The 25,272-nt window shown below is 39.1% G+C and overlaps 1 protein-coding gene across 1 annotated transcript; it reads right to left on the bottom strand.

Annotated features, from left to right (window-relative positions):
• Window positions 1-4,293: 4,293 nt before the first annotated feature.
• Window positions 4,294-24,994, bottom strand: sgo1 (shugoshin 1). The gene is given in 11 exon segments (XM_052016212.1): window positions 4,294-4,753; window positions 8,777-8,963; window positions 9,886-10,077; window positions 14,060-14,405; window positions 14,408-15,018; window positions 16,121-16,230; window positions 16,821-16,938; window positions 19,122-19,150; window positions 19,152-19,293; window positions 19,396-19,538; window positions 24,723-24,994. Coding segments are annotated over 11 exon segments (2,298 nt in total). The 3' UTR covers window positions 4,294-4,605.
• Window positions 24,995-25,272: the final 278 nt, after the last annotated feature.

Below are 25,272 nucleotides of genomic sequence, written 5' to 3'. Positions count from 1 at the left end.
AAGTGTAATTTTCAAATGATCTACTTGAATATAGCCTACTTGTATTTAGTTTCTCTTCCTACCACCTCTTCTCCAAACTGATTGAATTTGATATGACTAAATATTATTTTGTACTTTATTTTTTTCTAGTTCTAATCTTCACATTGTAGACTATTATGCCATCAATTCTCTATCTCACAGGGCTTTAAAGCATCAGTCATTGAGTTTATTTAAAACAGATCAATAAACATCTGGATAGCAAGAGAATCAAAGGATGTGGGATTAGGCCAGGAAACACATTTGAGGTAGAAAATCACCCTTGATATCAATGAATGGCTGAACAAGTTTGAAGGACCAAATGGCATAATCCTGCTCCTGTCTCTTGTGTTTTTATGTAAGGTGGTACTAATGATGGGTGGAGAATTGCAGTGGGTAAGATTTGGTATGTTCAGAATAAGAGAAATTTACGTGAAAGAGAGAAATAGGAAAACTCCATAAGAACTGAACATATTCAATATAGATTGTACCCATTCTATGCAACTATCTGAAGTTCATTATAAAATACAAAATAATTTGTCAGAATTGTTTTGGTTAATCTAGTAAACTCCTGCATATTGAATTAAAGCCTTTCAAGTATTGCTGAATTAGAATGTTAAAGTAAATCTTGATGTTTTATAAGCAATAAGGCTGATGGAAACTGCTACCCATCTTAATCACTGATTCTTCATGCTGGTCCTCTAGATGTTCTATTCTCTCAAAGGCAACTTGTAAAATTAATTCACGCAGCTGTATCTATCTACATTCATAAGGGAAATAGATAATAAATAGAGGGGCAATAACCTCTGTCTCAATAAAATAATAACCTACAATTTCAAAAGTCATTGTAAAAATTAGGTCATTTTGTTTAGGATGCTTCTGCAGTGCAGTACAAGCATCTACCACTTTATTCAGTGTCTGCATCCATTGAAATTTACATATATGAATGTTGATAACAGAGAGCTCAACATTAATCTTGCATTGTTCACTAATGTAGCAAACCATTTCCTCAAGGCTCCCATCCAACTTCAAGAAACATAATGCATCATGGGATGCAAGAGGACTGTTACAGTCCCATAACCTGATCTGGAACCAAATCATTAGTAAAGTTGTAAAATGGAGCTAAAGTGAAGTCCTCAATCCAAGAAACCTTAAGCTGCTTTATCACCAACTTCCCATTGGCATAAGGTCAGACTGTATCGCAGGAAGTGTGGTAGTACTGAATCCAGAGGGTTCTGTTCCAGTCACATCCATTAATGAAGCTGTGTATGGCAGCCTAGTTGAGTATTTGCCCAACTTGCAGATTGAAGGTGAAAAATGAAACTTCTGTAACCCCACTATTGAGAAGAACCTTGTTGGAGCATTATAACCTACACTTATACATCATCCTGCTGAACATATCACCATTGCAATGCTTAACAACAATAGACTTTGGTTCCAGCTGTAGTTATGATTACTGGAATGAGACTATTTAGATTATTGGCATGAGGTAAAGAGGCAAAACCCCAATGTGACATTCTCTCAGCTTCACTAAGCAATAGCAATATATTGGGAAATGAGGTCTACTAAGAACCAGCAATGAGACAGAGGCCAGCTGATTGCAGTAAGATGAGACAACTCCAGTGATATCCAGAATTTTAATGGCAGGCAGAAGAGCTAGATGTTACCACCGTAATAGGAGATAACTAGGAGCCCATTGTTTCATAAATATCCCAAGTGATGAAGACCAATGTGGAAAGTGAGGTATTTGAATGAACTGTTAGCAGCAATCAATTCCACAACTCATCTGTACCTGATTGGTTCATTACCAATAACTATGGTGCTATACAGCTTGCACTCCTTAAGAGGTAAATTGTGGCAGATGCCATTGCTGACTGGAACTAGCACAACACAGGCAAGAGCAGAACCCAACATTAGCTGATGCTGAATGGGAGGTATTGGTGGAGAGGAGAATGGGTCCTCTATACACAGGGGAACCCAGAAGTCTACCAGATACACATTTTAAAGATTATACCAGATCACCTTGGCTAACAGCATGAGAAGTTGAGGTGCAGGTCTTCAGTACTGCAGCCAGGCTGTTACTTGGTCCCACAGCATATTGCCTTGCTCTGTCACTACTTCATATCACACGGAGTGAATAAAGTTAGTTTAAGACTGGCTTTTGTGATGGTGATGTCAGAAGGAAACCAGGATCCATCATCCACTCAGTACCTGACTGAAAAGAATTGCAAAATGCTTTAGCCTTGTCTTTGGTACTCACACTAAACCATGGCATCAGAGAACAAAACGTTATTGGCGCCTTCTCCTTTAATTAGCCGTCACCATTCACAACCGTGGCAGAACTCCAGAGCTTGATCTGATACATTGGTTGTAGAAATTGCTTAGCTGTTGCTGTCACCTGCTGTTCAGCATACAGGCTCTTCCGTGTGGCAGTTTCACCAGGTTGACATCTCACTTCTAGTTTCACATGTTGCTGGTTCCACTCTGTTACTCACTGAACCAGCAGAGCGAAGGTAGGCAAAGTCAAGAGGTTACAAACTGCAGTGGAACAAAATCAATCATGCAACTAATTGCAATTGCTAGTGTTTATTCTCCCACTCCCCCCAAGAATCTATATCCTTTGAAAAACCCATCAGGAAAAAGGGTATTATTTACCAAAAGCTTCCCCCCACCTCCCCCTTGCTTACAAATCATTCACTAGTATGTTGACAGAATCAGTTTTTGGTGGCAGACAGACATTAACCTTACATCTAAATCTGTTGTTTACTCAGTAGATATTAGACTAGTAATCCAGGTACCTGGACTAATGATCCAGAGAGGTGCTCAAATCCCATTAAGTTAACTGGTCCAGAATAAAAAGTTTGTGCTAGTCGTGTTCATTTCAAAATCATCATTGTTGCAGAGATACATCTAGGGATGTTTCCTGAAAGCCATTTTCAGTAGTCTGCTGCCCTTAATACAATTTCTGTGAACAAAGTCACATGACTCCTAAATGCTGCTGAAATACAACAAAAGTTCAAGGGCAGTTAAAGACCAATATAATTGCAGATCTCTTCAACTCTGCCCCCATCCCAAGAAAGAATAAATGAACAACCACAAATAAATCACAGATTTAAGAACTTAACAAATAAGAGCAGCAGTAAGCTATATGGGCCTTTAAGTCTGCTCACGTTAAATAAAATAATAGCCAATCAAATCTTGGGCCTCAGCTTTCTTACAACCCTTTATTATAGATCATCTAACTGACCATCTTGGCCTGGAACATGTTCAGTGATACAGCTTCCCCACCACTTTGCGATTGAGAATTCCAAGGATTAACAACACAGGAATAAAGTCTTCATCTCTTTTAATATGGATAACCCCTTATTCTGAAACTACGTCCCCTAGTTCTAGATCTCCTCTTCACATTTACGTTGAGATCCACCCTCAAATTCTTCTTCAAACCCTAGTTTTGGCCTAACTTTTCCTCACAATACAACTTCCCTGAGAAATCAACTTAGTGAATCTTCTCTGAACAGCCACAATCCCAGCTTTAAATGGTGAAAGCTGAATCCAGTACTCTGGATGTGATCTCACCAATGCCCCGTACAGTTGTAGTTAGACTTATCTACTTTTATATTCCATCTCCCTTGTAATAAGGCCACCATTCCATTATTGATTTACTTGTACCTACATGCTGTGTTTCATGTACAAGTACACATTAACCCTCTGTACTGCAGCATTCTTGTGTTCCTCCATTTAAACTATAGTTTTTTTTCTACTCTTCCTACCAAAGTGGATTACCCCACATTTCTCCACATTAAACTCCATCAGTCAAATTTTTGCCCAGTTGTTTAACCTCTCTCTCTGCACAGAGTCCACATCTTCCTTATAACTTAATGTCCTATCAATCTTTGTACCATCAGCAAATTTGTACAAAAACACATCCATTCAATTAAATTACTGATTCCAGTGGCATCCCACTTGTTACAAGCTGCCAGCTGGAAGTGACCAATTTATCCCAATTGTGGTTTTGTTAGCCAATTCTCTATCCATGCCAACATTCTATCCCCAATGCCACGTTACCTTTTATGTGGCACCATATCAAATAGAATATCTTCCCCTCAATCCCTCCACATTCTGACCCACTATTCTAGTTGCAAATCCCCCTTCACATTAGCTTAAACACTCCTAGGTAGTGCTAGCAAATCATTAGTCCATTCAAAAAAAATTAACAAAATATGAGAAAGCAAAAACAATGCAAAAAGATTACTTAAAACAGACAAGGATGATGATTTATTCAAATATTTCACAAGCTATTAATGATGCTCAAGAGAATTCTAAATGTAACTAATACATCTTCAAGAGGGTCATTTATGATCCTGTTTTAACTGCATGGTCTGAGCAGTCTGATAAAGACATTAGGCATCACAAATTAACAATGGTTAAATGTTATTGTGGAGATGTAAACAAAAGATTCTCTTGAGCACCTAAAATACATTGGAAGTTAGCAATTTTAACAAGTCTGAAATTAAAAAACAAAATTAATTCATACAGTAAATGACAAATCTAAATTTATCATGATCTCACGCAGTTCATATTTAGTGGAAATTATCGGCAGCCAACAAAAGCTTCGTTGTATCTACTACATGGAGATTGCTTTTTCCCAGATTTACGTCTAGATCCAGTCTTTTTCTGTTTGAATATTGGTGAATTCAAAAATTGGGTGTCAGTGTATCTGTCTCCTCTTCGCAACTTCCTGTTCCAACAGATTAAGATTTTCAATTAATCCTTACATTTACTTCTATGTTTTATAATGCTGGCCACTTCCTTTACCAATTTTATTGCTACAGATGCAAGAACTTCCTTCATTTGTTACAGGGCTTGAAAGCACATCAGGTTTTCACAGATGTAGATAGATAGCACCCTAACACACAAGTACCAGCACAAAACCCAATGAATTCAGAAATATCAATTATCTAAAATGGAAAACAAACCTTTAAAGTTGGGGATTGTGCATTTTTTTTTAGGCAAACTAAAACTCTTGTCACAATACTTCTTGTCAATGCAAGAGGTCTGACAGGCAAGATGGATGAACTTAGGGCTTGGGAGAGCTATGTGGGACTGGGATATTATAGCCATTATGGAAATATAGCTAAGGGAGGGACAGGACTGGCAGCTTAATGTTCTGAGGTACAGGTGCTTTCGGCAGGATAGATGCAGAGGAAAGAGAGGAGGGGGAGTTGCAGTTTTGATTAAGGGGAACGTCACAGCAGTAGTCACAGATGAAATTACTGAAGGATCATCCAGTGAGGCTTTATGGGTGGAGCTGAGAAATAAGAAGGGGATGATCACCTTGCTGGGGTTGTAGGCCCCCAAATAGTCAATGGGAATTAGAAGAACATGTAGGGAACATGTGGAGAGTTACAAGAACAATAGGATTGCCATAGTAGGGGATTTTAACTTTCCTAACATCGACTGGGGCTGCCATATTGTTAAGGATTTAGATAGGGTGGAATTTCTTAAGTGTACTCAGGAAAGTTTCCTTGGGCAATATACAGAGGGCCCTACTAGGGAGAGGGCAAAGCTTGACCTATTCTTGGGTAATAGGGCAGGGCAAGTGACTGAGCTGATAGTGGGGAGCACTTTGGAATCAGTGACTATAGTTCTATTAGTTTAAAAATAGTGATGGATAGGGATGGAACAGGTTCAAGTTCTAAATTGAGGCAAGGTGAATTTTGATGATACGACACAGGAGCTTGCAAAGGTTGATTAGAGAGTAGGTTGTTTGTGGGCAAAAGGACCACAGGCAATTAGGAGGCTTTTAAAGGAGAGATAGTGAGAGTTTAAGGTCTGCATGTTCCTGTTGGAGTGAAGGACAAGGCTGGTAGGAGTAAGGAACCCTGGATGATGAGGGATATGGAAGCCCTGGCCAGGAAAAAGGAGGCATGGGTCAGGTACTGGCAGCTGGGATCAAGCAAATCCCTGGAGGTGTATAGGGTATGCAGGAGTGTACCCAAGAAGGAAATCAGGAGGGCAAAAAGGGGAGCATGAGATTACTTTGGCAGAGAAGACTGAAATCCAAAGAGATTAAGTATATTAAGGGAAAAAGGGTAAATAGGGAGAGAACAGGGCCCCTCAAAGACTAAAGGAGTCACTTTGAGTGGAACTGCAGGAGATGGGCAAAGACCTTACTGACTATTTCTCCTCTGTTTTTACTGTAGAAAAAGACATAAAGACTTCAGAACAAGGAAAAGCAAATGGAAAGGTCTTGGGGTTAATCCACATTGCAGTAGCAGAGGTGTTGGATGTCTTAAAAGGTATGAAGGTACACAAATCTCCAGGGCCTGACCAGGTTTATCCAAGAACACTGTGGGAGGCCAGATAAAAAATTGTGGGAGCCCTGGCCGAGATATTTGCATCATGGTTAGCCACGGGTGAGGTGCCAGTAGATTGGAGGATTGTGAATGTTGTGCTTTTTTTTTAAGAAGGGCAGTAAAGAAAAACGTGGAAACTATAAACCAGCAGGTATAACATCTGTGGTAGGCAAATTATTGGGGAGGATTCTGAGGGATAAGATATACGTGCATCTAGAAAGAGAAGGGTTGATTAGGGGGTAGTCAGTGTGTCTTTATGCATAGGAGATCATGGCTTACGAACTCGATTGAGTTTTTTGATGATGTGACCAAGAAAGTTGATGAGAACAGGGCGGTAGACTTCGTCTGTGTGGATTTCAAAGGCCTTTGATAAAGTTCCACACGGTAGGCTCCTCTGGAAGGTTAGATTGTATGGAATTCAGGGAGAGCTGGCTAATTGGATACACAATTGGCTTGATGGTAGAAAGCAGAGGGTGCCTCTGGAAGTTTGTTTCTCGGACAGGAGGGCCGTGACTAGTGGTGTGCCTCAGGGGTCAGTGCTGGGCCCATTGTTGTTTGTCATTTATATCAATGATTTGGATAAGAATGTACAGGCATGGTTAAGTAAGTTTGCAGATGACACCAAAGTAGATGATATAGTGGACAATGAAGATGGTTATCAAAAATTACAGGGGGATCTTGATCAACTGAATAAGTGGGCCAAAAAATGGCAAATGGAGTTTAATTTGGATAAGTGCGAGGTGTTGCATTTTGGAAAGTCAAATCCAGGTAGGACTTTCACAGTGAATGGCAGAGCCCTAGGGAGTGTTGTAGAACAGAAGGACCTTGGAGTACAAGTAGATGGTTCACTGAAAGTGGAGTCACAGGTAGACAGCGAGGTGAAGGCGGCTTTTGGCATGCTGGCCTTCATAAGTCAGGGCAAATATTTGCAAGGATTTTGCTAGGACTTGAGGGACTGAGTTTATAAGGAGAGGTTGGACATGCTTAGGGCATAGGAGACTGAGGGGTGATCTTATAGAGGTGTATAAAATCACGAGGGGCATAGATAGGGTGAATGCACTCAGTCTTTTTCCCAGGGTTGGGAAATCAAGAACTTGAGTGCATAGGTTTAAGGTGAGAGGGGAATGATTTAATAGGAAGTTGAGGGGCAACTTTTTTTAAAAAATATTACAAAGAGTGGAATCTATGTGGAATGAGCTGCCAAAGGAAGTGGTTGAGGCAGGTACAACAACAACTTTTAAAAAACAGTTGGACAGGTACATGGATTGGAAGAGTTTAGGAGATTATGGGCCAAACACTAGCAAATGGGATTAGCTTGGATGGAACGGACCAGTTTGGCTGAAGGGCCTGTTTCCGTGCTGTATGACTCTATGACTTGTACCATAATGGATCTAGGAGATCTTAAGGCTGACACTGGATGGCAAAAATCATTCTACTCCCCAGTGCAATCTACTTTGTGGAATAACCAATAGGGAATAGAAAACGTTCAGTATGTAGTCAGCATTTGCTTCGAACAAGTTTCCATTACAATGACTGCTGCATTTATTAAAGCACCTTCAATATTTCAAGCAACTTCATCGGTGCATTATCAAATATTTCACAATAAACCAGAGGGAAGATGATCAAAAACTTAAAAGGAGATAAAGGATGGAAGATTGGTAGAAAGGAAGAGAGAGTTAGCTGAAGGCTTTGCCAAGGATAGAAAAATTATTAACAAAAGAAAAATTGGGGATCCACAAGACCAGAATTGGAGGATAGGAACTGGAATTCTGAGATTTGCAGGACCAGAGTTGATTATAGCATAGTGGAATTTGCAAACAAGGATGAAAATTTTTACAGACCATGGCTCTGCACAACCAGGAATAAATGTAGCTTACATCAGATCTACACTCATGATTTGCATCCTCACACAAAATCTTATGATCAATCTAGGCTACAAGTTCAAATAAATATATACAAGGAAGTACAACACAAGGCTGAGATCAAAAATTCAGGTGATTATAGATGCGAAGGAATTTTTTTTTTAAGTTTAGTTTTTCTTACCCCACAAAAGTCAAGTAGGTGCTTGAGCACAGGCTTTAAAATAAAGGTTGTTGAAGAGGTGAATAATAAATTAACTCCATTAGTTGGTAAATAAGTAAAACGCGGCACATAATTACAAAGACTAAAAATGGTCAGATAAGATAGATCAAGATAAGAATCTGGGCACTTTTATCGCATGACTCATGAACAAAAGGCTTTTTTAAAAAAAGGCATTACATTAGTAGAAAATTCAAAGTGGGAAAAAGTTAGTAAAATAGAACAGGAGCACACAATTCTAGAATGAAAGCTTGAAGAAGCCCTAGTATAATGGCCATCTATTCTGAAATTATTTTTTTCAATATATATGAATAAGTACAACTTACAAATTGAGATTGGGTTCCTTGTAATTTACAGTCATGGTACATCTTCGTTTATGGACAGCTATAGGAGAAATCTTGTTCATCTTTTCTAAAAAGCCAGGGCAGGATATTTTCTTTTCCTTGTTCACACCAGGTAGTGATGAACAATTGGTGACATCGCTCAAACTGAAGCGAGGTCCAAAGCCTCTCTCTGTTTCAAGAAAAAACATGTTTCCATGTATAAGATATCTTACAAAAATATTTCAATTCTAAATACAGCTGGTGTCTATGTATAGCTTCCCCAATGAACATAAGTAAAATTTTTAAAATCCATTTACCAGAAGTGTGCATTGTTGGCAAGGCCAACATTTGTTGTCCTCCAACTGCCTTCAAGAACATGGTTGCGACCCTACCTGACCTGCTATACACCATTGGCAGGAACTCCCACATCATTGTCAGTTAGGGAATTCCAAGATTTACAGTTATAGATAATGAAATAATAATATATTTACAAATCAGGATGGTTTATGACTTGTCCTAGGTAGCAGAGGTCACATGTTTGGGAAGGTTTGTTATAATAATCTATTTGAGTAACTGAAGTGCACAAGAAGGAACTTTAAAGAGGAAAGTCTGTTTTTTTTAACTAGGTGGTTGACATCTGGAACATGCTGCCAGAGGAAGTATCAGATACAATTACTATGTTTGAGAGAGATTTGAATAGAAGGTTACAGACCTAGTGTAGGTAAACAGAGTAGCGTAGATGGGCAAAAAAGGGGTTCACTTTTTTTTACATTAAAGGTCATAAATGCTCTATATTTTAAACATCTGGACACCATTCAACATATTAAGAATTGCCAACATATTCTGTTTTAAAAACTTCTGATTACTTAGTGAACCAACACCACATTTTAAAAGCTTTTTATTACGTATTTTTAATATCGAAATCAAAACTTCAGCAACAAATACCCTCAGAGTAAACTAAAATTACATTAGCCACAGGAAATAGATCCAATGTGGCACATTTCTTTACTATTGGTATAATTTCCCTTCGTTTGAGCGATTCGGTAGCATCCATACCTGTTGTTTTACTAATTTATTTATTAACCATTACATTTCTTCTTGAATTTCCTCACCTTGTTGTTCCAGTAACAAGCATTTCTTCAGTACAGGTCTGAAATTTTCAACAATACTGCTTCCTTCAGAATTTTGAAAATTTTTCATGTTTTCAGGTTTGACAGAACTGTTTCCTGGCTCACTGTCCAACTCAAAATGCAACTGCTCATCCTTTCCAGCCATTTTGGAACCTTTACATTCATTGGTTGCTACTAATGAACAAATAATATGTTAGAAATACATTAAGAATCGAGAAAAAGAAAATCATAATCACTTTGTTAGGTGTAACAAATTAAGGTAAAAGCTTTTTTCCAGCACACATAAATCACTAGTCCTCTTTCACTGTTGAAATATTATTTCAAAAATTTAATTGATTAGACCAAAGTTTTACATTTAAATGTTAACAATTCAGCTGTTATGAGACAATAATGAGTGATATCAGAAATTCAGTAATTCTAGTGTTTGAGATTCATAGCAGAGATCTTGACAGGAGATAAGACTAAAAAATATAGGAGCAGAATTAGACCATTTGGCCCATTGAGTCTGCTCTGACATTCAATCATGGCTAATTTCACCCCCCACCCCCCCCCAACCCCATTCTCCTGCATTCTTCCTATAACCCTTAACATTTTTACCAATCAAGAGCCTCTGCCTTAAATATATCCAATGACTTGGCCTACACAGCCCTCGGTGGCAATGAATTCCACAGATTCACCACCATCTGGCTGAAGAAATTCCTCCTCATCTCATAGTTTTAAAGGGATGTCCCTTTATTCTGAGGCTGTGCCCTCGGATTCTAATCTCTCCTACTAATGGAAACATCCTCTCCACATTCGCTCTATCCAGGCTTTTTAGTATCTGGTAATAAAGCCCTCAAAATTTTCAGGGACATGGGATCTTGAATATCCATTTGGTGGCTCTACTGCTGCTCAAGCCACGTCACTGGAGTCTATGATACTTCAGAATAGCAAGTCAAGCCCTCTGCATCTGGATCCAGTAATAGGAAAGGGTGGGTGACAATTCTGGGCAACGAATTCTGGCCTGGAAGACTCAGCACAGACATTCCTTAGTTGTATAGAGTCACACAACACAGAAATGGGCCATACAGGCCACCACGTCCATGCTGACTTTTTTGGCCCATCTACACTAGTTCATTTGCCCGCATTCAGTCTGTGTATCCTTCTATTCAGGTGCCTGTCTAAATTTCTCTTAAATTGTATCCAACTCCCCCTCTCTGGCAGCACGTTCCAGATATCAAACATACTGTGTATAAAAAACATTCCCCTCAGATTCTTTTTAAAACTCACCACTTTCACCTTAAATCTATGCCCTCTCATTTTGATAGCCCCCACAAATGGTACCCCTGCAGTCCAAGCAAAATCCTGGTGATCTCGTCTCCAGCACAATTACATCCAGCCCCTGGTGTGATGACCAGAACTGCACAAAATATTCCAATTTTGTCCTTTAAGCTATCTATCTTTCAATATTTGGACAGAGAAGGTCTAATTAGAGATAGTCAGCACAGCTTTGTGCATGGGAAAATCATGGTTTTTCCAAAGAGGTAACCAAGAGGATAGAGGGTAGGGCACTGAACATTGTCTGTATGGACTTCAACAAGGCCCTTGACAAGGTCTCACATGGCAGGCTAGTCTGGAAGGTTAGTTTGCATTGATCTAGGGAGGGATAGCTAATTGGATTCGTAATTGGCTCTACGGAAGGATGCAGAGAGTGACAGTCAAAGGCTGTTTCTCAGATTGGAGTCCTGTCACTAGTGGTGTGCCACAGGGGTCGGTCCTGGTACCTTTATTGTTCATTACTTATATAAATGATTTGGACGCACATGTACGTGGCATGGTTACTAAGTTTGCAGGAGATACTATAACAGTTGGTATCGTACACAGTGAAGGTTATTAAAAATTATAGGGGGATCTTGATCAGCACGGAAAAATGGGCTGAGGAATTGGCAAACGGCTTTCATTCAGCAAAGTGTGAAGTGTTGCATTTGAGAAGACAGACCAGGTAGGACTTGTATAGTAAATGGTCCATCCCTGGCAGTGTTGTGGAACAAAGGGACCAAAGAATACAGGTACACCAGTTCGCCTGAAAGTGGCATCACAGGTAGACAGGGTGGTGAAAGTGGCGTTTGGCAAGCTGGCCTTCATCAGTCAGGGCATTGAGTAGAGGATCTGGCACATTATGTCACCATTGTACAAGACGTTGGTGAGACCGCACTTGGAGTATTGTGTACAGTTCTGGTCACCTTTGTTTTAGGAAAGATATCATTAAACTGGTAAGTGCAGAGAAGATTTACGAGGATGCTGCCAGGACTTGAGGGCCTGAGTTATAGGGAGAGGTTGGACAGGCTCTGACTTTATTCCTTGGAGCATATGAGATTGAGGGGAGACCTTATAGAGGTATATAAAATGAGGGGCATAGATAGGGTGAACGCACGTGTTCTTTTCTCCCACCCCAGGGAAGAGTAACTAAAAACTGAAGGGCAAAGGTTTAAGGAGAGATGAAGGATTTAAAAGGAACTTGAGGGGCAACTTCTTCACAGCAGAAGGTGGTGTGTATATGGAATGAGCTGCCAAAGAAAGTGGTTGAAGTAACAACATTCAAAAGACTTTTTGATAAGTACATGGATAGTAGGGGTTTAGAGAGATATGGGCCAAACGGAACTAGTTTGGTGGGCACCATGGTCAGCATGGATGAACTGGGCTGAAGGGCCTGCTTCTGTGCTATATTATTCTATGACTCTAAGAGAAAGATTTTGGGGAGAATGGCTTGGGCACATTGGAAACACAATCCAAGTGTACTCAAAAACTAATGCCAGACAGTTAAAGGTAGCATCGTGATTATGTTCTGCATTGGTAAATTGAAGTCCTGGACTAATGACCCAGAGAACCAAGTTCGTTCCCAACAAAGCAGCCAGGGAATTTAAATTTTGTTATTTAATAATTTATAATTAAAAAGACAGTATCAGTAAGGACAACCAGGCAACTACAAGATTGTCATAAAAACCAAACTGGGTCACTAACATTCTAAAAGAGAAGAAAATGTGCAATTCCTACCCAAGCCACTTGGTTCAAAGGTACATTGGGATATAAATGTTGGCTTTGCACTTGTGGCAAATGAATAAAACAAAAACAATAAAAAGGACAAGGTGTACAGTTTACCTTCCTCCCCCACCCCCAATTTTCTCTCCTCCAGAGTCAAGAAAGTTCAATTGCTGTTATTTACATGATAACTTGCTATCTATAAAACAAAGCAATTTAAGAGTTCATATCTAGGCCATTTTAATAGTCTAATCTTTTCAAAAGCAGACTTGATAAAACAAATGTGAAGATGCACATAAGGAACATGACAGCCAAAGCAGATTGCAACAATTCCATTGTTGCTCCCTTGGATGGGGGCAAGCCGTTGATCAAATGATACTTTATAACTTGAAAGGAATGCTATTAATGTACAAATCTAACTTGAGTATGCCAGTGCATGGAAGTCAGAGCTTCAAAACTAAATTCTGGTCTGACAAGATAATCACATCAGCAAAGTCCCAGGCCTTCCTCCCCTTTCACAAGTGTTGCAGGAGTTGAAAACTCTCAACCAGTTATTAGCTGGTACAAAAGACCCAAGACACAAAGAGATCCTTTAACTGTCTTAGTCAATTTGCTAATCAATCTGAATTCTTCAAACTGCTTTACATTATCTTTTAAGGGAAGAACAGATCGAAACACAAGAACAACCAAATGAGCTGTGCAATTATATTTAGAGATTAACCAGTACCAAGTAACTAGTTATTGCAGTAGCTTGCAGCATGTACCAAACAAAACACCTACAAATAGCCCCAAACTTACAACAGCTTTCTCCTACCCATACCTCCCCTAATGGATGAGCTTTTAGTACAAATAGAAGAAAAAGGAGGTGAGAGGCACTATGATATTACTTCCTTCCTGATTTCCACATTAATTTCAATGCAGTGCACTTCCAGTATAGGGAAGTTTTAGAATATGTAAATTGTAAACAAACCAGATACCTAGTACTGTACAATCCACCCCTTATTCATCTACATTGTAACTAGAGAATAAGCATCTATCAGGAAAAAAAGGCAAAGAGAAACAGAGCATGGCTTTCAAATAACAGGGTTGAGCGACTGATCAAATGACACAGAAGCAGACAAAATGTATATATACTTGCCATTGCCTGGTGTCTTTGACAATTCATTTTGAACGATCTCCCCTTCTTCAGTAATTTCACGATCTTTGTGTGCCCCTTTTTGGAGAGTTACTGCCGTTCTGCTTGATCTGGATCTGGTGGTTAAAACTCTTGGCCCCTCACTTTTATTTCGATAATTCGATCTTCTACGTCTTTTATCAGCAGGGGGGACATAAAGACTATCATCCAAATCATCTTCTGAATAACTCTCTATATCAACACTGCTTTTGGTATTGTCTATATTCCCAACTGCAACTGATTCATCTTTCCTACGGAAAGGTGTAAGATGAATACTTTCTTCATAATCAAAATTATAGGTATCCACTGTAATCAGAAATTTTTTCTCTCTTTGGAAATGCAACTTTTGCTTTGACTTTGATCTCTGCTCTTTGATCTGGTTCTGGGTCTTGCAGCCTCCCAGTGTTTCTTAACTGGCATAGGTTTATTTCCGTCCTTTATTTTTCCATCTCTAACCTTTTGCTCTATTTCCAATTGAACATCCTCCCCCTTTTCTGATTTAGGCTTTACCTTCTGTACACTTCTTGAATTTATAATTTCCATGTTCCCTGTGTTGTTTCCGAACATAGTTTTAACTTTTTCAGGATCAATGCTGTTTGTTGTTTGCAACTGACCCAGCTCAGCACCTCCCGCAACAATTCCATGATTAGAATCCAGGGAATCGGACACATTTTCATGGACTTGGTAATTAATGTCAAACTCTTGTTCTTCATTTGCCCAAGATAATTTCTGGATAATTTTCAGAAGTTTGAATAAAGTCCAAAGCACCAACATGACCAGAGAAAGAGGGTTTTTTTCTTCCAGATCGCCTCCTAACTGAAACCCCCTTTGCAACACATCGAATCCTTTAAAAGATGCATCATCCAATGGAGCTACTGCATTGCTGTCAGAGTCTGGACTTTGATTATACGTAGATCTTCTCCCTTTTCCAAAACAAAATTTTTCAATATTTACTAGTTTTCTACATCAAAACCTTGAAATACTTCAAAACCAAAGTCAGAATAATATCCTGCTGTTTAAATAGCAACTTTGTTTGGGGGAAAAACCTGAAAAAAATTGTAATAGTATTAGAAACAAAACATTTTGCAAAGTTTGCTTTCATTTGCTGTAGAAATTGATTTTATAGTATTGGATCCAGGTTTGTCACAACTTCCCAGGCCAAATTTGCATTGGACCTACAAACTGAAACCAACATCTTACATTAATCATCAAATCACATTAACATAGTCCAGGACCGACATTTATGTAAATAATTGCAAGTTGTTTAAGGGAGAATAAATATCATTAAACTTGTTTGAAAGGCAGAGCTAAGGAGATGCTCAACACCACAATTTGTAATTACAACCATCAACACATACTCCCTAAAGAACTGAATTCTTCCAGTTCTTGGAAAGGCAGCGACTTATGTTAGTGTTAGAGAGCCCTATCCATTACAGCATAGTGATCAGAAAAACTTGGGTAGTAAATGGAATTTATTATAAAACTCTGCATTTGAAAAAAAGCAGAAATGCTGGAAACACTCGGCAAATTAGGGTGCATCCACTGAGTATTTCCAGCATTTTGTGTCTTTGTTACCTGGATAGAAATTTATTCTTAATTACCCTGATTACTTGAGCTAATTTTTGATCTCCTTGGTTCACTTACAAATTTCCTGCATTTGACATGCCATTGAAAATATGCTATGTACCAATAGTTATTACGTGGGTAACTTTGAAAAAATAATCAACAAGTAATACTTTTTCCTACTCAAAAATCAAAACCTGCAGATGCTGTAAATCTGAAATAAAAAAAATGCTGGAGATACTCAGGTTAAGCTACATTTGTGACAAGAGAAACAGCTAACATTTCAGGTCACAGACCTTTCATCAGAACTTCCAATTCCCTTTTCCTACTGATTGCTTTTTCACTCCTCCACCTCAAAATAGGACTATTTTTATTATAGATAACATCCCTGCCAAAAACAGTTGTTTTATGTTAATTTAAGAGTACTTTCTTCATGTCCTTAAGATTTACACACAATCTTACCACTTGATAACTTTATTGATGCAGGCTGAGTGTTCACCAAAATGGATGGTTCATTTATACTCTCTACACACGTGATGCAATCAGCTTTGGAGTTTTCCAAGGGAACACCTCTGGAAAAAAAGCCAGATGTATATAGTTTTTTTTAAAAACAGACAGACACAGATATTAAGAAGATTTTTAACTTTTGTATACAAAACAATTTCTTCAAATGCTTTCACAATAATTCAACAAACTACAAAAAAAATGTAAGAAATAAATCAGTCCACGTTAACCAGAACAGGTGTTGCTTTGTAATTCCAATGGGAAGGCTTGTCGGAAGTGATGAGAGGGGAAGTGAAGGTGCATCTGGGATGAAATCTTGTTGAAAGTGACAAAACCTGTAAAAATCCATTGAGTGCAAAGGCTCAAAGCATGAATATCGGGGTAATCCTTGATCAGGCTAGGAAGAGAAGGGGTAAGAGCAGGCACACATAACAAATGAGACATGGTGGGGGGCTCTATCAATTATGGTAGAGGGGAAGCAACTGTCATCATCAGGTCAAAAACAACAGAAATGGAGGAAGTAAAGAATGGAATAGAGTCCTTACACTAAGTATATGGGTGGTATAATCAATATTGCTGTGCGAGTCGGAGCTTCCAGTTACTCGATACTTAAATTTTCCATCCCACTCCCAATTCTAAAATTCCAAAACATACTCACTGAACAAAGGGTTCAATGGGCGAGGAACAATCTGGTAAGCTACGCAGCAAATCTTCTTCCAAGATGCTTGGATCTTCACCTATAGAATCAGGAATCAACCTCAAATTCTGTAACAAAAATAACACAAGGTATTAAAACAATTCTATACTCTTTCTGCATTGCTCAAAATCTGTTTAACTTCCCATTGACTGGGTCACTAATTGATGCTGGAGTTCATAATTTTAAACACAATAATTCAGTCAGTACAAAAGTTAAGCTTCCTAGTGCAAATTCAGATTCTTCTCAGAGAGCCAAGCCAACAGATGTAATAATGGCCATCACTGATAAGCTATTAAGACCAAACAATTGAATGTAGTCATAGTTTTAAAACAGACGGCCTGTATCTAAATGGTATTTGTTTTTATTACTGATTGACCCTACTGAATACAAAAATTGAAAGCACAGAGAACAAATAAAATCTTGTATACAAAATTCTTGTATACAGAAATGGTGAATACTTAGAATTGTTATCTACACATTTGTGGTGAACAAATGGAGTATTTGTCAGTTTCAACACGTGCAAAATTTTCAAAATGTTACCTCCATTCACAAAACCAGAGCCTGGAAATGCAATGAAAGATCTGCCAATTCCCATTTGAGATGTGTTAACCATGGAGCACAGATGAAATAAAATTCTTCACTCATGAATTAGCAAATCTTTGGAACTCTCTACCCTAGAGGGGCCGTGAATGCTTATTGACTGACTATACTGTATGAAAAAATCTGCCTTGAATATTAAGAGGATCCTACAGGAAAATAGTTACAGGCAACCCAGCGTTACTGGGGAGGGTTTGCATTCATATAAAAAAGGTTCATATCATGATTTCCATGATGCGAAAGCCATGTTATCTGCTGATGCTTTGAGGAATGTGAGTGGAAAAATTTACTTATTTTTCCCTCCAACAAATTGAGCAAGAGGGCAAATTTTATTCCATATCTCAGATTTTTGGGGTGATTTGTGAATTCCTCAAGGGCAAATTTCCATTAGCCGAATAGCTGTAACATGAGGGTCACTAGTACCGAGGTAAAGGATCACCCATGACCATACTGAATGGTGGAGCAGGCATGAGGGGCAAAGTGCCCTATATGTCTTTCTATTTCTTATGGTCTTATTCCCTACACAACATTATCCCAGTGAGTTAGCAACATTGAGATCACTAGCCGCCCAGATACTGTGTAGGAAAAGATAAACCTCACTGTTAGAGAATTAAGGGACAACACTCACTTAAGACCAATTTTCCGTCAAAGATGCTGAGGTTTTTGTTGTACAGTGGTAGTCATCATGCAAATTGCAAAATGTTTCATTTCAGAATCAATGAATATGAACCTTATCCAAATAATAACCAATTCGAAAACACTTCTAAATATACAAAAAAGGCATTACAAGAAAACAGCTCAGCAGTCTAATCCATTTCTTTATAAAGAAATCCCACTTCAAATACAGGTACAGTTGGCGTTACTCCTTCCTTCTCAGAAACTTTTGATTTTATATTATGCTTGGATTATACCATTGCAGTTAAAATGCATGGGGAAAACAAAAGAAAATTTACAAAGCAGCTGCAATACAACCTGAACTTTCAGCACAGAATAATGGTAAAACATTTTGCATTTGCTGTCATCTCACCATGAAAACTGATGGTGGCAACATCGACTCAACAAAACTGTAACCTTAAAATATCTCAAAATAAATTAATGTGTTTCATGCCAAAAAGGGTTTAGTATAATTTAGCTTCAACCTAATCTTGTATGCATGTTCCAATCTTTATTTAGCACATTGTAAAGTATTAGCTAGAATTACACATTTTGCACTTTGATTTGATATCAGTTAGAATTCTGTTTATCCGGTCAGTTTTGAAGATTTCACTATTACTAAATGGTAAGGATCCCTAGCCCCCTCTTTTCCACTCCCCCCACAACTGACAGCAGAAGACCATGCCCTGGAGATTACATATCTTTGTGTGTCAGATGTGGTTTACACCTTTTAGAAGATTGAAAGGCCACATAAATACTTCCTTTTCAACAAAGCTGTAACATTTTCTCAGAGTAAAAATTAATCATCTCATATGCTCAATTTATTTTTGCTCTTAAGATCAAAAAACATACATAAACTCCACTGGAAAAGGTTCAAAAGACTTTAAAATAGTTTTACATTTTCATGACACTGTAGAAATCAAAAGCCATTTGCTACTAATTAACAATAAAAGTTAGAATAAAATGAATAGGTTTGGACTGGTTGGATACCTCAACTTGTTTCCAGGTTACGACTTTCAAGCTGTTTTTTTAGTATGAGAATGTAGAAACATCATTGCTTGCCGTTCTCGTTTCAAGGACAATATGATATCGGATGCAACTCTCAGTTTCCGCTTTTCTGCTTCTAGAGACAAAGCTAGGCTTTGATTATTTGCTTGGATACTTTGATGAAAAGAGCTCTTATCTGTCAAATTAAAAAGAAAATAGTAAGAAGGATTGATAGAAAACTGAAAATGTATGTTTTAAAGAAATAAATTTCTATGCTTACTTAGTACTTGGAATTAACTTTTAGAATTCAAAGTTTGCTTTGCCCTGCTGATTTTAGCCTGAGCCTGATTCCGTTTCTCTTTCATGCGTTCCTTGATAGCTTCCAGATTTTCTTGGAAAGAGACCTTTTGATGTTTTTCAAAGCCATCTTCTTTCTTAATCCTTTGTTACAAAAAAGTATACAAAACATTATTACAGTTGCAAGAAAAAATGGTGAGAAAAGTTTGTTCCTTGCACTTTTCCTAGATGTAGAACAATTACTTCAATCTGCCTAGCTGAAATAAAATTATTTTCACCCTTATCTACTTTTGGATGGTGGGTCAAAGGAATGGGAAATACACAAGAGATCAGGATTAGAGGAATGTGGAATTTAGTGTAAATAGAAATAAATGCGAACACCTAACTGTCATTTTCTCTTCCATCAATTTTTATACCTAATGTCCTGTTCACTTAAATAACTGTCCCAATTCCTGAGGACTTCCTCATTGGTTATCATCTGTTAACATATCACTTTGCATTTAGTTTCTGAATCTGGACCATTTTTGAAAAATCAGTTGCAGTTGAGGTATTTCATTACCCTAAATTTAGGAAAAACTCCCTCTACTTATTAATGACCCTTAAGACAGTTTCTTGTCCTTTTCAAAAGCTTGTCATGAAACTTCAGAGTCCGACAGCGAAACCTGAGCTTTAAATTCTTCTAAAAAAAATTCAGCAAAAGTGTCTGGTGGTAAGGCAAACCAGTTCATAGGCTTACCACAATCTACTTGGTGGTTTGGATAACCAAGGAAACAGCTCACCAGAAGGCTCTTATTGTAGCTCTACAAGAGCAGAGAGTACAAATGGAGAGAAGTAGACTTAACATTTCAGTTCAATGAATTTCCACCAGAACTAGTGAAAGAATATCAACTTGAAATGTTAATTCTCCACTGATGCTGCCCAACCTGCTAGGTAATTACAGCAGTTTCTTTTGCCTTTTCCATTTCCAGCATCTGCAGTGTTTTGCTTTAAAATTAGAATAAATGGCTGACTGCTATACACAAGGAACATCAAAGTGCATCGAGCTGCTTGTCAATGCACATCTAGACAAGTGAATAGAGATGTCCAACTGCCATTATATATGGCTTATTTCTTTTTACTCCTTTAAACACCCTTTGGCTTGTACCATCAGTCATTTGCAATTCAATCTCTCCTGCCTTCCCCATGATTTTACCCTCCCCTTCCAATTTTCCTTGTCTCTATTTTCTTAAAACCTGGGAATCTTGGTTGGCATGGACCAGTTGGGCTGAAGGGCCTGCTTCTGTGCTGTGTGACTCTATGACTTTAATCTATGACCTCTAATGTTTTCCATATTCTGATGAAAAATAATCAACGTGAAACATTTGATGCCTGAACTGCTGGGTATTTTGGGCAACATCTAATTTCAAATTTCCAGCATCACTTGTATTTTGCTTTTGTATTTGTTCTTTCTGATGCTTTCTACCTTCCAAATTAATTTTTTAGTCCATAAAACACATTTACTCATCTCCAATTTTTTCCTCCTCTAAATAATCTAAAACCTTGAATATCACATTCATTTTCATTCACCAGATATAGTTGCATTTCTGATATGTCCATTACATCATTGTTCCTCACCTTTACAGCAATTTCTCTACGACAACGACATACAAAAATAGACCAGGAAGTTAATCAAGGTGGCCCCATTCAAGGATGCCCTAATTCCATTAGCTTCCATATGATTTCCTAGGAGAAACAACAATCAAATGAATGAATCAAATAATAATTCTGAGAACAAGATTTCCAGGAAATTGTAGAGAAATCTCTCAACAAAATCATAGGAAAGCTCCAGGAAAAAATGAAAAACACACCAAAACTGGAAGGGGCCAATATCCTTGCAGGGAAATTTGCTCACGCTACTTGGGAGGGTTGAAACTAATTTATGAGGAGGGTGGGAAACATAGAAACAGTGCAGCAGATGGGAAGAAAAAGTGTAGATGATAAATCAAGCATGTCCATTGGGCAGAGCAGACAGTGGCAGGTTAAGGAGCATGGAAGGGTGAGCAGGCTTAATTGCATTTACTTTAATGCAAGGAATCCCACATGTCAGTCAGATGAGTTTAGAGCATGGATCAGCCCTTGGAATTGTGATATCTTTGCAATCACAGAAATGTGGTTGAGTGAAGGGCAGGACCGGCAAATGAACATTCTTGAAGTATTGGAAGGTGAATCACTTGTCACAATATACCTAGTCTCTGATCAGCTCTTGGAGCCACAGGACTTAAGGTGAGAGGGGAAAGATTTAAAAGGCACCAAAGGGGCAACTTCAAACAGAGCATGGTGGGTACATGAAATAAGCTGACAGAGGAAGCTGTAGAGGCGAGTACAATTACAATGTTTAAAAAATATTTGGATAGGTACATGGATAGAAAAGGTTTAAGAGGGATATGGGTCAAATGCAGACAAGTAGGACTAGCTCAGACAGATATCTCAGTCAGCATGGATGAGTTGGGCTGAAGGGACTGTTTCTGTGCCCTATAACCCTATTACTCCAAGTCCAGTTGGGTTTCTGGTCAATGGTGGCTTGTGGGTTACTGGCAATAATAATACTATTAAATTTCAGAGTTTAGTGGTGAAATTGTTGATGCATTAGTTTTAATTTTCTAAAATTCTGTAGTTACAGGAAAGGTTCCACGAGATCAGAAAATAGCAAATGCTATTAGAAACAAGTTCCTTCTATTTACCCTGTCATGACTATGTACAAATTTCTTAATCTTCTTTACTCCAACAACAATCTTAACCTCTCTAGTCTGAACTTGTAGCTATCCTAGGCATCCATATCATCAGCAACCTCATCTGGTCCCTCCATACTGATGCAGTGATCAAGAAAGCGCATCAGCGTCTGTACTTTCTTAGGATTCAAGATTCAGATCATCCACAAGGATTCTCTCGAACTTCTACAGATGTGCTATAAAAAGTATTCTGATGGGTTGCATCTCAGCCTGGTATAGCAACTGCTCTGCTCTGGAAAACAGAACCTGCAGACACTACCCAGTCCATCACTTCCTTCCATCTTCATGCTACAGGAAGACTAATAGTACGGTCAAAGATGCCCAACGCTTTGACCATTCCCTTTTCTCTCTTCTACCTTCTGGGAGAAGATACAGGAGCTTGAAAGCCCAGACAACCAGACTCAAGAACAGCTTCTTCCCTACTGCTATCAGACTTCTGAACCAATCACCTCTTTCACATCCCCTTCCCAGTTCTCAGACTCTTAATTCTACCTCTTTTGGTTATTCTGTTATTGAAGCTTTAGTTCTTTTTGCACTACTTCAGATTGCACTCCTATCTTTGCACCATTCTGCTGTTTTGTACTCATCCCTGTATTTACTATTTACTGTTTACAGTTTACTCTGTGAGCTTCATAAGAACAAGGAACTTCTTTACACCCTGGCACATATGACAATAAACTAATCCAAATCTGAAACCCCATTCTAGTAGAGCTTCGTTGTGCTATATCCATAGTTCACCACATCCTTTCAAAGTGTGATGCCCAGAACTCCAGGTGTGTTATAATCATCGCTTCAATTGTCACCATTCTAATCTAATCAGTAAAAAGAAACTGTGCTGGGAAACTAAATAAAAAAATGATAAAATGCTGGTGTTTAGAAGAATGAGAGGCAATCTTGTTGAAATGTAAGATAATAAGGGTGACTTACAGGGTAATTGCAGAGATGTTCCCCCTAATGAGGGTATCTAGAACTAGGGGACTTGGATTCAAAATAAGGGGTTGCCTATTTAAGATGGAGTTAAAGATTTTCTTCTCAGAGGATTGTGAATATTTGGAATTGTCTACACCAGAGAGCTATGGAGGCAGATATAAACATATCTGAGCTTCAAAGGAGTTGAGAGAGAGAAAGGTGATATTGAGGCCATGACTGGATTACCATGACATTATTGAACAGCAGAGCAACTGGAGGGGCCAAGTGGTCTGGTCCTGTCCTTGCTTTATGTTGTTATGCTCAGCCAATCATGCAGCAGCTGTGGAGAGAGAAACAGAGTTTACATTTCTGATCAATGGCCCTTCACCTGAATACAGGATTGCAACATGAGGAGAAGTCAATCAGCCCATTTAGTCTAGGCCAACTCCCTGCACTTCAATCTAATGCTCATGAGTTGATGAAAGGTCATTGGCAGTAAACATTAACTCTTGGAAATATCGACCTGATGTCATGCATCACAGCGACTTCAGCAGATATCTCAGCTTCTGCTCTAACTCCATCTAGAGGTTTACAGGTGACCCCACCGTAGTGGGCCAGACCTCAATTAACAAAGAGTCAGAGTACATGAAGGAATTAGAGAACCCAGTGACATGGTGTCATGATAACAACCTTTCCCTCAATGTTAGCAAAACAAAAGAGCTGGTCATTGACTTCAGGAAGGGAGGCAGTGCACACGCTCCCATTCACATCAATGGTGCTGAGGTCGAGAAGGTTGAATGCTTCAAGTTCCAAGGAGTGAACATCACCGATAGCCTATTCTGATCCAACAACGTGGAAGCCACAACCAAGAAAGTGCACCCGGCACCTCTACTTCCTCAGGAGGGTAAAGAAATTTGGCATGTCTCCTTTGACCCTCACCAATTTTTAATCGATGCACCACAGAAATCATCCTACCCAGATGCATCACAGCTTGGTGTGACAACTACTCTGCTTTTGACAGCAAGAAACTGCAGAGTTGTGGACACAGCCCAGCACATCACAGAAATCAGCCTCCCCTCTATGGACTGTCTACACTTCTGACTGCTTTGGTAAAGCAGCCAGCATCATCTCAAAGACCCTACCCACCCAGGATATTCTCTCTTCTCCCTCCTCCCATTGAGCCGAAGATACAAAAGCTTGAAAGCACGTACCACCAGGCTCAAGGACAGCTCCTATCCCGCTGTTATAACACTATTGAACGGTTCCCCAGTATGACAAGATGGACTCTATTATAATCTACATCATTATGGTTTTGCACCTTATTGTCTGCCTGTACTGCATTTTCTGTAAGTGTAACACTTTATTCTGCATTCTGTTATTGTTTTCTCTTGTACTACCTCAATGCACCGTTGTAATGAAATGATCTGTATCGATGGCATGCAAAACCAAGTTTTTCATCGTACCTCGGTACCTCTGACAACAATAAACCAATTCACATTGAACTCATGTATTGCATACTGGAAGCCAGCATTAATTAAAAGGGCCTTTTCCATTCCTTTGTGTACCGACGAGAGCCTCCCACACATGAGAACTGTGCACTTCTCCGTAAACGGGACGGCCAACGGCCCAGCACACGCTCCCTCTTCCTCACTGCGGCGATCGGTCTGCTGAGGGCTTGTTAAGCGAGTCGCACCTACAGCATACACAGTAAGCCACGCCCGACGCCATTTGGGTGGTAGCAGGGGGAGAAACAAGAAACTTACACCACAGACCCGACCGTACAACCTGCACGGCTCCAGGCTCAGCCGTTAACCTCCACATTCGCGCAACTTCAACCGTCATCTGCCGTCTGTTCCAAACAAACGATTCAAACTCCGCTACGGCCACATCTGATTGGTTGCCTACAAACCGGGCGCGTGACATCACACGTCACAACGCCGGAGCGCGTCCCGTGACGTGAACTCGGGCAGGAATGGAGTGAGGTTGATGCTGGAATAAGTTTACTGCTGGTTTGCAAGGAGCTTCGGATCTCTGTCAGCTTCATTGTCAGCTACTTAAGCAGCACCAATTGAGAAATCTTGTTTTTTTTTTCCTGAGGATGTTATGTTTTCCTCAAGGAGACTTCTGGAACACCCTTGAAGCGTTTCCTGTCAGGGAAATTTCTTGCCGTGAGGAAGTTCAAAGTGTCTGATGAATATTGT

Source organism: Pristis pectinata, chromosome 5 (assembly GCF_009764475.1).
Source record: "Pristis pectinata isolate sPriPec2 chromosome 5, sPriPec2.1.pri, whole genome shotgun sequence".
Lineage (NCBI taxonomy): Eukaryota > Metazoa > Chordata > Chondrichthyes > Rhinopristiformes > Pristidae > Pristis > Pristis pectinata.
This window is presented reverse-complemented; position numbering and strand designations above follow the sequence as displayed.